An 11,716-nucleotide genomic window follows, 5' to 3' on the forward strand; every position below is an offset into this window, starting at 1 on the left:
CTAGGCGATAGCGACTGGAACAACCCAGACAGCACACGGATGTCCATTGTACGTCCATTATATGTCCATTTTTTTTTTACAAAAGATGTCCATAGGACGTATGTTTGTCACAACTTCGGACATAGCACGTTCGATGGACGTACATCGGACGTCCTACAGGTCCGATGTTCAATAAGGACATCTCCGTTACGTCCAATTTATGTCCACGGACGTAAATCGGACATATGGACATAAATTGGACGTGAAACATCACATCCATTGGATGTCCGGTGCTGTCTGGGAAGGGAATAGTGATAGAATAGAAATAGTGATAAAAATTATCGCTATCCATTGCACAATGGCGCGACAGGAATAAAAGCCAACCAATCAGAAATCTTGTAGTCTGCTCTTCCATGTTTATGATACATAGCGCATAACCATTGTCAAAGCGTATGGGCAAGAGCACAGACTTCTGCATAACACATAATACATAACACATAAGAGAATAAACCAATTAGTTTTCTTCATTTCCATCCTCAGGACAGAAATGAAGAACTCTGATTGGTTGATTCTCTTATGCGTTGTGCATTATGCGTTATTGTGCAGAAGTCTGTGCTCTGGCCCTATTAATTTATTTTTGACTGTGCGATTTTTAGTCATATTTAGGAATATATACTTTGTTTTAAGTTAAATATTACTTGGTAAGTACTTCTGAAACGTATTCAAGGGTATCTACATTGGCCCATATTCTGAGCCATCTTTTATCGATAAAAGTGCCTCTGAGAGAGAATTACGAGCCACCTAATTGATTGAGAAGCCACATTTAAAGCATTTTTATCGATAAAAGAGGGTTAAAAATACGGACCATTGTCTCGTATGTTATATTTTAGCGAATATTCGTTTCAGGTATTTTCGAGACGTTTTCGGTGTCTTCGGCTGATCACAGTCTGTCAAATAACCTAAAAATATGGTAGACTCGAGATATGTTGATTGGAAACGCGGCAAAAATCTGAACGCTATGATTGATAGGCTACAAGACAATAGATACAGAATTCCAACTCGTCGGAAATTTTGTCGCTGTTGCCTGCTCCGTATTCCATTCTGCATTGGCATATGCATTCCCTAGGCTGCGTTCCGATATTCACTGCCAGTACTGAAAATATATAGTTTATGTCACATATATTATAGATTTTCAGTGCTGGCAGTGAATATCGGGACGTAACCCTAGTGTCGGAGTGTTCTGTTTCTATTGATATGCTAACGCTATCGTTATTGCCTAAAGGCTCTTGCAGACCAGCGCGATGCGCGACGTAACACGCGATGTCCAATGAGCGTACAGCTTTTTCGAACGTCGCACATCCGTCGCATGATAGATCGCGACGTCGCAAAAAAGTTGACCAAGTTTGAAGATTTGTCGCGTGCGATGAGCGTTGCCGACCGAGGAGCGAGGTTGCTATCGGCGGAAACAGCATCTCGTCCCGCGCGAATCAATTAGTCCAGTTCTTCTCGTTCTGCCAAGCTTCAGCAATATGTGTTCCGGATCAGACGGTTAAATTTATTATGGCAGATTATGAAGATTATGAATACCTCGACGAAAGTATGGAAGCAGATATAGAAAATATAGATGTAAGTATAAATAATTATTAATTAGTTTTAGTTATGCTAGGTTAGTCACTGACTGACATCATTTGTTTAACAATAGTCATTTTAAATAAATTCTATTTATATATTAAATTTTCAGCCCAATAAATCTTTAAACTCGCAAGCATTTGAAGTATTTGAAAAAACTTTAATATCAGAAGTACAAGAAAGGTCATGTTTATGGGATCACAGATTGGATATAAAAATGAGAGGAATGAACATAATACAAAGAGCTTGGGAAGAAGTGGGTCGAGCCCTTAGTATATACTCAAAAAAGATTCATTTTATATTTTATTCGCCATTTAAATTTCTACATTGTTACACTTTTATTATTTAACATATAATTGCCATTTTTACTTAAAAAGATACAGACCCTAATATTTGTAAAAAAAAGTGGAAAAACTTACGAGATACATTTCTAAGGAAATACAAAGAAAATAATATAGTTATATTGTAAGTGGTAGTGCAGCTACAAACAAGATAAACATTTTATATTTGTATCAATTTCTCTATTATTTATTCGCGAAAGATATAATAAAAGTAAAAATTGTTTCCTTTCTCTCATTAATAATTCCATTGAAAAAATACTGTCAGTATTTTGCGTCCTACAAACTTAGCATACACTATCTGTTCTGTTCTTTTTAGCTGCACTGATGCAATAAGTTAAAGCGGGAAAAATATATTTGTCTCACTCTAACTTATTGCATCAATTCAGTAGTGCTATTAAAAAGAACAGACCAATTGAAAAGATCATCGCGTCTATGGCCGGTATTTATAGTCAGGTCTTGTATTTAAGACCGTCTTAAGTTCACTTTCAGATACCCTATAGCCAATGAAATGATTTGTGTAGCATCTGAAGATAAATTTAAGACGATCTTAAATATAAGATCCGACTGTGAATACCAGCCTATGTGAAGACATGAAAAGATCTATTCTTGCGATCCTGTGTCGCGTATCGCGTGTCGCGTCGCGCATCGCGCTGGTCTGCAAGAGCTTTAATGTTATCGCTATCGCCTAGCATTGTGTTTTGGGCTTTAGCCTCGCTCCCGTCGCTGAGCTAGAACGAGAGCTAGAAAGAGGGAAAGATATTTTCGCTCGCGTCATTGAGCGAACACGAGAGCGAGAAGGAGAGAATGATATCTCTCTGTCGCTCGGCGCGCCCCGACGATTGCCGAGGTCGCGTGGTCCACACGGATAGACCGAGTCGGCTATGGGCTATGGTCACAGATGTCTATACTATACTAGATTGCTAACTTCTCAAAAGAGCTGTGTCCCTACCATTTTCCGGTTCGGCCATGAAGACCGCCAAGACATGGCGGCGGTGTGTGTTTGTAGTGTGTATGTGAATACCCGATGCGTATGTAGTAGTGCGTGGTAGTGCGTATGTGACACCTGATGTGTCTACTACTATTTATGTTAGTAAAACTGCAAATCTACAAACGAGATAATGCCGAATAAGTATTGTAAATTTCAAAAATACGAACAAGAAAGAATATAATTTAAAGATGTGTGTATTAATAAGGTGTTGCTAATCTAAGTGTTTGGTAAAGGTTAAAATTAAATTGAATATATACAGTTCAAAATATGTCAAAGTATTTGTATTAATATTTTTTACATACATATAAAGAATAAAATGCAACTTATGTGTTATTAAATAATATTAATTTTGTAAATTTGTGTCTGTTACTTGCAGGATTTCTATCTTTCGTTCTTTTTGTAAGTGAATACATTCTAAGTGTTAAGTATTCTATCGCAGGAATAGTATCACATTCCATCATGGAACTCGTAACAGGTTGTACCAGAGGATCACTATTACATTCCACTGCAGGAACAGTGTCACAAGCAGGAGCTCTCAGAGCTATTGATGGCACAGCCAAATTTTTTAATAGAACACTACTTATATCCGCTTTTTCCATGATATCTTTAGGTAAAAAGTGAGCACTACAGATTACATGGTGTTTTTTTGGTGTAAAATTTCCTCCGATTGCACAAATCCATTTTTTAAAAATCTCTGGACGTTTTATCGGAAATCTGAAATATTAACAATGTTTAATTGCAAGATAACCCTCACATATTACAAACCTCGAACATTTATTATATATAAATGTATTCTACTTACTTAAATAAGTGATATCCTTTTTTACTCGTATTATTGCAATTAACAATGCAACATGTACTTGGCATTATCTCGTTTATATATTTGCAGTTTTACTAATATAAATAGCAGTAGATACGACACATCAGTGTAGACACATCAGGTATCATATACTTACAGTACAGCACTACTACACACGCATCGGATACTCACGTACGCACTACAAACACACACACCGCCGCCATGTTTTGGCGGCCTTCATGGCCGAACCGGAAAATAGACGGGACACAGCTCTTGTATGGGTCAAAGATCGAAGTTAGCAATCTAGTATAGTATAGACATCTGTGGCTATGGGCTATGGTGTGTGCGCGGTAGGGGAAATCAGAAAAGAGTCGTGGACATTGGCATCGTAGTTCATGCGCACGATTGTACAGAGGGCGCCTCACACTGGGCTCGGCTAAAAGCGGCCGGCGTGACACCTCACCTCTCCTTCTTCTCTCTGCTGGTACGTACGCTACTGTCCTTCGGAGTATCTCGCGTCGGTGGTTCTTAAATCTATAGAGTTTTCAAAATGCAAGCCTGACAACAAAGATCTGGTTAATTCCGTTGAGTGGCGCTAGGCGAGCCTCTTAGCAGGGCCAGAGCAGCTCGCGCGTTGTTGTTCGCGTCTCACCGCAGCGTCCTGCGTCAGTCGCGCAGCGAGTCTATCTCTTTCTCTCTGTCTGTCTGTCTGTCTGTCTCTGCTCGAAGGGCGTCGTTCGTTGGCTTACTTTCTCCGGCCGATTTCGGTATCTGCAATTGAAGCTGCAATTTTGTTGCAATGATCGTCGCTGGTGGTAGCACGTGCCGCTGGTGGTACAACGTGTACGCGCTTTTGACGATATTCCTGTTGCTGGTAGAAACAGGTAAGGGTTAACGGCCAATATCCGTCATGCTCGTCATGCGTCATTCACGTTATTTATCGCGTTAGCAGCGCCGTTCGTTTCGGGCGCGGCGGGGCGGGGCGGGACGTGTGTACGTGATCCGCGATTTTAGCGTACACTTCGAGCAGACCATGTGCGCGCGGATCTTAATAAATAATCAGACGTCGGCGTCGGTAGAGGCAGCAAATTGTGCGATCGTTTCTGGTGGCTTATGGCTTTAACGCGCGCTGGCTCGATAATACACCACCCGCCGCCGATCGCGATGTTGTTAAGGATCCAAGAGATTAAGATCACTCACTCGTCCTTTTACGTAGTTTGATTTGACAAATGGCTCTTCATTCAGGGCATAGCATCCGATGTTATCAATGCAATAGCACCAGCAACGATTACCCGTTCCAGTGTAACGAGGTTCTGTCGGGCGACGTGGATTTGCAGCCGAAAGCGTGCGATGACGTTTACGGGGCGCAATATTGCGTTAAGCACACAGGCCGTTTCGAGGGTAAATGAAGCAGCTATGAAAGCAGCTGTCACCTTTCGGTATCTGGGAACTAGAGCTTAGATATCAAACTAACCTAATGCGGTGCGGGGACAGCTGATTAATCGAGCATGCATGTTGGCGCGCATTTAGCGCGAGCGACTTTGAGCGATTCCCCCTCATGCCTTTCTGTCGTCATTCACGGAACGTTTAACTACTTACAATTCCGCTACGAGAGACAATAAACGCGCTAACCATTTCGATTGTTTGTTCCGTCCTACTAATCTACGGCCCCTTAGAGGATTATTGTATAATTGTGGATAATTCTTCCTTTTTCTCACACTTTGTCTCCCTCTCGCCTTCTTCCTTTTTACGAGACACATGTAACCGAAAAAGGTTTTTACGTCACGTTTACATTCGCAAACGTCAAAGAACGCACGTAATTTCGACACTTCGAAATTTAATGGTTGCTTTCTTGATCGATGAAGCGGTCACTCTGGATTGCTACCAATGCACATCAGAGGATGAATGGAAATGTATGGATGGTGAATTGGTTGAAAATTCCCTGATGCCGACCAATTGCAGTCATATTTATGGAGCACGTTATTGCATCAAATCGGTCGGCCGTTACGGAGGTTCTTATCAAGTCAAGTTTCGCTGTAGGTCTGTTCTTTTCAGTTGAACTAGCGCTGCATTGGAAATAGCGCGCGCGCTATTTCCAATGCAGCGGTTCAGAATTAGAATCGCTGACGAGTACAGCAAAAGTTCGTAGGTGCAGAAATGCCCCAGATAGGATAGAAAAGGAGACCACAGGTGCAGGAAATAAACAAACAGCGCGACACAGCGTTGTTGCAGCGTTGTATATTGTTGATGACTCCTCAGATGAAGATTTTATTTTACCATACTGTCCACATCTCTGTTACACGCAAAATCTCTCTGAGATGAAGAACATGATGGGAATATACTGTTACTTCATAATGGCATAATTGATTATATATAATATTAGTAAAGTAAAAACTGCACAAGTATCTAACAGCCTGTAAGTCTGTCCTATTCAAATACATTGCCTGAACCGGTGTAAATTTTGGCCCTGCAATGTAATGCTGAGCTGCTTGTACTAACTCCGGTAAAACCTGACGCAAGCGGTACAGTAAACTGTGTTGCATCAAGTTCTGCCACACTGGTGTAAAGAACACACAGTAACATGTCTGATGTAATTTCTGCTATCTGCTATGCTAGAAAGAAGAAGAACGCAACGGCGCAACCTTTTTGAACCAACACAAAAAGTTCAGCTGGAAAGAACAAACCCTGTGTATTTTTTGTCGTCAGGTGTGTGCATGCGAATTATTCCTTTCGTTCTCTGTCGTGCGTTTTATTTACAGTCGCGTTAAAAATTTATCGAAACTGATCGAGGGAAAAAGAAAGAAATGATTTGGATCATCTGAGCAAATTGATAATTGACTTTTCTGTCGTGCTGCTATCAACGAATTATGCGCGTCATCTGCATGCCGTTTTAAAGATACACCAAATGGTTGTATAATCTGCGTGCGTGTGTTGTGTGTGTTGTAGATAACACCTCTCTTTTACTGCTTTCCGTAGCAAGCAAGCGTATAGTGTGTATGCTGCATGCATACGCGAGCGTCCCCCTGCTTAATCGCTCCGTATTTTCAAGATCGATCGACCATCCAATTATTAAGTGTGCAAGAAAATGAGATTCTTTAGTCTTACATTTTCCTCACTTGCTAGCAGCTTTAATATGACAATCCTATATTTGATTCTATGTTGATAAGATCCTGCGTATCCGCATACACTTTTCAAGCATGCATCAGCAATAATATAATACCATCCCAAAACTACTTTATCACCGATGCTGCCGAAATTCCCTTCGCCATAAACGTTAATCCAAACTCCTTAGTTTACTTAGTTTGAATTGAATTTCCACAGGAAAATGCTAACGTTGTGTTTGAAAACAGGTGGCATCGGTACAAAACGATTTTGCTCAGCTGTACACATGGGAGATTATTGCGACTACGTAAAACAGCCAGGCGACAAGTTGACATATCGCACCTGCGTGTTCACGTGTTCCAGCGACGGTTGCAATCCAGCGTCGTCCTTAATGCCGACCAAAAGTACATGGATCGTACCAATGGGTCTTTTAATGGCTTGGGAGAGATTGTTTCACAGGTAGAAAGCAACGAATACGTACGATTGCGCCTTTATACGGGCCTATAGGATTCGATAGACTATAAGAATAGATTGGTTCGATCAATTCAGTCAATTAATCGATGAGTCGGAACAATGACTCGTGAACAATTTCCCATCCGAGGCTGACGAAATATTCATGGTTTTTATTTTACGTTACTAAACATTACGTTAAAGTAATCTTTCACACGCAAGCGCACGCGCGCGCGCGCGCACGCACACACACACACAGACACACACACACACACACATTCCTATATATTTCTGTAGATATTAGACAAGTGGTGACGAATGTAATGTGTACCAAAGTGAAACATGCCCGTCCATTTTACTCACAACTAGAAGAAAAACTAAAAGAGCATTGTATAATTAAGATATGTTTAGTCCAGCAGATGTGTACGTTTGTACCAACAAAGGGAGGGGGGGGAGGGAGAGAGAGAGAGAGAGAGAGAGAGAGAGAGAGAGAGAGAGAGGGGTATGAGTGAGAATGAATGAATGTATGTTTGTATTACTTGATTACTATAATACTTGTAAATTTTTATCTATGATAAAGCAACAAAATGTTTTTATATCGTATATTATTAATAAAACAAAAATGATACGACTAAATGTTTTCTTTTTATTTTTTATTTCGTTGATAGATCTCCCGTTTACCGCATATCGTGTGTGTGTGTGTGTGTGTGTATATGTATATATATAAATTTTCTTTCTTCACAACGCATCGTTTCCATCGATATAAATTTATCAGATGAGCGCCACATATACTGATGATAAATTCATTTATAACCACACACATTTTTTTCCTGCTTGTTTATACACTATATATTACACGATTGAATTTCGATGATGGATTTTGACAAACATAATGTATATACGGGCATTGCGAGTAAATTTATAATTTGTAATAAAATTCATTACGTTGACGTTTATTATACAAAAGTTATTAGTATTGCGTCCTTACATAAAAATACTGTGAAAATTTACTGGAATATATAGATATACGTGATTGTAAATATCTAGCAAACTAATTGACGCTATGTAGAAACTTTACCAATACTCCTTCTGATGCAGATTGTATATAAATTGACGCTTCTAAAAAAGCGTAATAATTCCATCCATGTAATATCCAATCCAATGTAAGCTTCTCAACGATAATCTTTATTCAATATCAAACAGAATCTCATTGAATACCTTTAACTGTTGACAACTGTTTATTAGAGATAATTGGTGATTGACCAATAGAAAAGACCAAGGACCAAGGATATGCGTTAATAACGATAATTATAATGTCTCGCAAGACTTATGTTCGGTAGATTTTGTTGTTGTGATAAAATGACACAACGGATTTCTCAATACAAGCGATATATGACGAAGCGCAGCAGGACGCTATATTTATCTAGCCAGGTACTATATTTATCGATTTACGGTACAATTGCACATTGTATGACAAATACATATATAAACGTATAAATCGTTAGACGATTTTATTTTTGTTATTAAGCAGAAATATATAATTCCGTATAATAATGTGTAGTCCTCAATCATAGGACTAACGCTAGAAATAGATTTTCTAGTATATTTGCTATCATATTTTTCAATTCAAGTTAATCATAGTAAACGAAATCAACATTGAGTGTAAACGTTACATTCTTTGAATCGAAATGTAGATAGATGCATCATTTGTATTTGTTCATGGCATTGATTATACAATATACAATAAACTTGGTAATTCCGCGTACATGCACACGTTGCATTATACATACATACATAACACACACACACACCTCTCTCTCTCTCTCTCTCTCTCTCTCTCTGTGTGTGTGTGTGTGTGTGTATGTGTGTGTATGCGCGCGCGCGCATATGTATATATGGATCGTACAAGAAATTTCACGCGCGAGATAATTTCCAGAAGAACTGAGCGTAACATTTAGTAACTGAATGTAATATTTAGCAAGTATATATCATCACTGCCACGTATACATTTTTATTGCTATCGACACATCAAGGCAGTACAGATGGCAGTGAAAGATGCATGCGATAGCAAAAATGCTCGATAAGTTACAACTCATTCTTATGTATAATATGATACAGCAGATAGCATAGATAGTATTGTAGAGCGTCGTGCAATCTCGTAAGCGTAATGAATTTGCTTCATCTACCACCACATTTATGGAGAAATTTCAAGCGAGTCAGAGCGGAGGAATGATCAACAACGTGACAATACACGAGAAACAACATATCGTATGCCTAATCTATTTAATGTTGTCCGACGACTCTTTTTCTTATATCGAATTCTAAATGTGTAATCAGTTAAATAATGAATTAATACAAAATGGCAATATAAATTGATAAATGATTGGTTATAATGGACTAGTACTAAAATACGATATACCCTCGAAAAGTAAGATGAGATAAATTTGAGTGATTTATTCGATAATAATGTGCGACGGACACACACACACACACACACACACACACACACACACACACACACACACACACACACACACACACAATGTGTATGTGTATTACTTTTATGCTCCCATTTGTCTAAAGATATCGAGCTCGGTTTTATAATCTTAACCACGATTGTTCATGCGTATAAATATACACGCACGCAATATCCAATCTTTACACATCCAGGTATGCATGTACAGGTACAATTTTTCACACAATAAATATGGCTCACTTTCTTGAAAGCCTCAGAAGTGTGATCGCGATATCAACATGACAAATTCTCGTACTACAAACACAACTCTTCCGCATAATGCAATGACGACGAACCGAACCGAAAAATTGGATTGAAATGTGTCTGTTTCTGTGCTGATAGCCATGTACGAAATGTCGTGAAATCGTATGAAACGAAATGGAAGGTCCTAAGCAGAATGTGTTGTGTCGGTACAAAATTTTCGGAAGCTTAGGCTCTCGCTCGTTATCATCTCGTTAATAGTGCATAAATACGATCTTTAAGTACCAATCGTTAACCACGTTTAACGATAAAAAAGCTGGAAGAAGCTTTCGCTCGAAGCTGAGATTGAAGCAAGAGTATATTGGTATCATCGTAAGTTTTATTAGTGCTGGAGTTTTCTCACTTGGTCCTCTAATTCTTTAACGCGCAGTTGACTATTGGCAAGTTGCCGTCGTACGAGCCTCAATTCGTCGGTTTGACGAGCCAATGCCAATCGAAGTTCCGCCTCGTTGTTCGGGATATCAACAGTTTCCATAACTTTGTTGTCGTTGAGCGGAGGTGACATGATATTTTTCTGACGAAAGAAGGCAACGGTCAGATATATAGAGAGTACGTGATATACATCAACAACATGACATACTACATTGGATGTGCACAATATTCGTACTTGCATAGCGACATTCCCGAACTTTTGCTGAAGTTGCTGAAATTTTGTGCTCTGATTGCTGGACGTTTTCTGGCTCTTCTCCGACATATCGTGCAATTCCACCGGTCTGTAATCCGGTATGGTTTCCGTAGACAGAAACGCAAATTTCTTCTTATTATTCAGATCGGTAGTTGGAGGTAATAATTGCGGTGGCTTGTATACTCGTGGCTTATGCGTAGAGATGCTGCCACCTGATAACAATGACAATGATCAATTTCGATTTAAAGATGTCGATATCGTACACGCGATATCGAAGACACACACACACACACACACACACACACACACACACACACACACACATACACACACACACACAGTCTGTTGCTCGAATGCAGAATTTTACGGCTCTACTTAATGAAAGGCACTATTCGAAGATACGAGACCTGTTTTGAGAGAGATCAGGATCGGTGGATTGTTCATGCCGCTGATCCAATCTCTAGCAGATAGCGCGGGACATGTGCCAATGGTATCAGGGTACAAATCTTCTTGAAACTGATCGCTCTGCAACATAACTTGCAGTTTCAATCTTTTACTTTTCTCTCTCTCTCTCTCTCTCTCTCTCTCTCCCTCTCTCTCTCTCGTTCCTCAAATCGATTCGAGAAACACGAATCAACGTGAATTACGTACGTGTAAAAGTTCATATATAAACTTGCCTTTCTAGGTACTATCATTGAGATTGGTTCGCACATTCCGCGAGTGGCGTGCAGCTTATAAAATCTAAACACCTCGCAGATGGCGGTGTTGATTCCTCTTTTTGGCATTATTCCCAATCCTCTTTGAGGATTCCCAGATATAAATTGACTGAGATAGTGCATCCAAGGAGCTTCATTGACTACTTCGTAGTAACGGATATTACCGTCACCCTACGGAAATAAGAGAACAAAGAAGAATGAGGACGCGCGCGCGCTACGGGGTTCTTCTCATTCTTGATTCTCTCACTCGTAGACACATTTCTATTCCTTACCTTTCCAGCTAGAAACACCATATTCGTGTCGTTATCGTA

General features: G+C 39.6%; 4 protein-coding genes across 13 annotated transcripts in view; 2 read left to right on the forward strand and 2 right to left on the reverse strand.

The window, feature by feature from the left end:
- Positions 1 to 1,175: 1,175 nt before the first annotated feature.
- LOC109504213 (uncharacterized) lies at positions 1,176 to 2,147 on the forward strand. Its single transcript, XM_019843196.2, has 2 exons — positions 1,176 to 1,605; positions 1,721 to 2,147. Exons 1-2 carry the CDS (start codon positions 1,540 to 1,542, stop codon positions 1,955 to 1,957), a joined length of 303 nt encoding a protein of 100 aa, XP_019698755.1. The 5' UTR covers positions 1,176 to 1,539; the 3' UTR covers positions 1,958 to 2,147.
- A 1,113-nt stretch (positions 2,148 to 3,260) lies between these two features.
- Positions 3,261 to 3,919, reverse strand: LOC105187222 (THAP domain-containing protein 3). Its single transcript, XM_011147912.3, has 2 exons — positions 3,740 to 3,919; positions 3,261 to 3,651 (listed from the first exon to the last, which is right to left on the reverse strand). Exons 1-2 carry the CDS (start codon positions 3,802 to 3,804, stop codon positions 3,261 to 3,263), a joined length of 456 nt encoding a protein of 151 aa, XP_011146214.2. The 5' UTR covers positions 3,805 to 3,919.
- Positions 3,920 to 4,211: 292 nt separating this feature from the next.
- On the forward strand, positions 4,212 to 9,456 carry bou (glycosylphosphatidylinositol anchored membrane protein boudin). Of its 8 annotated transcripts, none has more exons than XR_003112950.1 (5): positions 4,212 to 4,620; positions 4,982 to 5,137; positions 5,602 to 5,776; positions 5,886 to 6,152; positions 7,087 to 7,234. XR_003112950.1 is itself a non-coding variant. In XM_025299056.1 (4 exons), the coding sequence occupies exons 1-4, from the start codon at positions 4,536 to 4,538 to the stop codon at positions 7,299 to 7,301; spliced, it is 603 nt and encodes a 200-aa protein (XP_025154841.1). In that variant the 5' UTR covers positions 4,212 to 4,535; the 3' UTR covers positions 7,302 to 9,456. The 8 variants fall into 8 exon arrangements, 5 of the variants coding, with proteins under 5 accessions (XP_025154841.1, XP_025154844.1, XP_025154842.1 ...); XR_003112951.1 differs by having other exon boundaries at positions 5,892 to 6,152; XR_003112949.1 differs by having other exon boundaries at positions 5,602 to 5,772; positions 5,879 to 6,152.
- Positions 9,242 to 11,716, reverse strand: part of LOC105187164 (coronin-2B) — a 7,087-nt gene continuing 4,612 nt past the window's right edge. For all 3 annotated transcript variants that reach the window (XM_019843190.2, XM_011147800.3, XM_019843192.2), the window contains 5 exons: positions 11,678 to 11,716; positions 11,367 to 11,576; positions 11,097 to 11,214; positions 10,672 to 10,901; positions 9,242 to 10,578 (listed from right to left, as the gene is read on the reverse strand). The exon at positions 11,678 to 11,716 is cut by the window's right edge and continues 186 nt beyond it. In XM_019843190.2, coding sequence (XP_019698749.1) covers positions 10,387 to 10,578; positions 10,672 to 10,901; positions 11,097 to 11,214; positions 11,367 to 11,576; positions 11,678 to 11,716 — 789 coding nt within the window. In that variant the 3' untranslated portion in view covers positions 9,242 to 10,386. The remainder of the gene's footprint in view (positions 10,579 to 10,671; positions 10,902 to 11,096; positions 11,215 to 11,366; positions 11,577 to 11,677) is intronic.

This window comes from Harpegnathos saltator, unplaced genomic scaffold (assembly GCF_003227715.2).
Source record: "Harpegnathos saltator strain DR-91 unplaced genomic scaffold, Hsal_v8.6 scaffold252, whole genome shotgun sequence".
NCBI classification, from domain to species: Eukaryota; Metazoa; Arthropoda; class Insecta; order Hymenoptera; family Formicidae; genus Harpegnathos; species Harpegnathos saltator.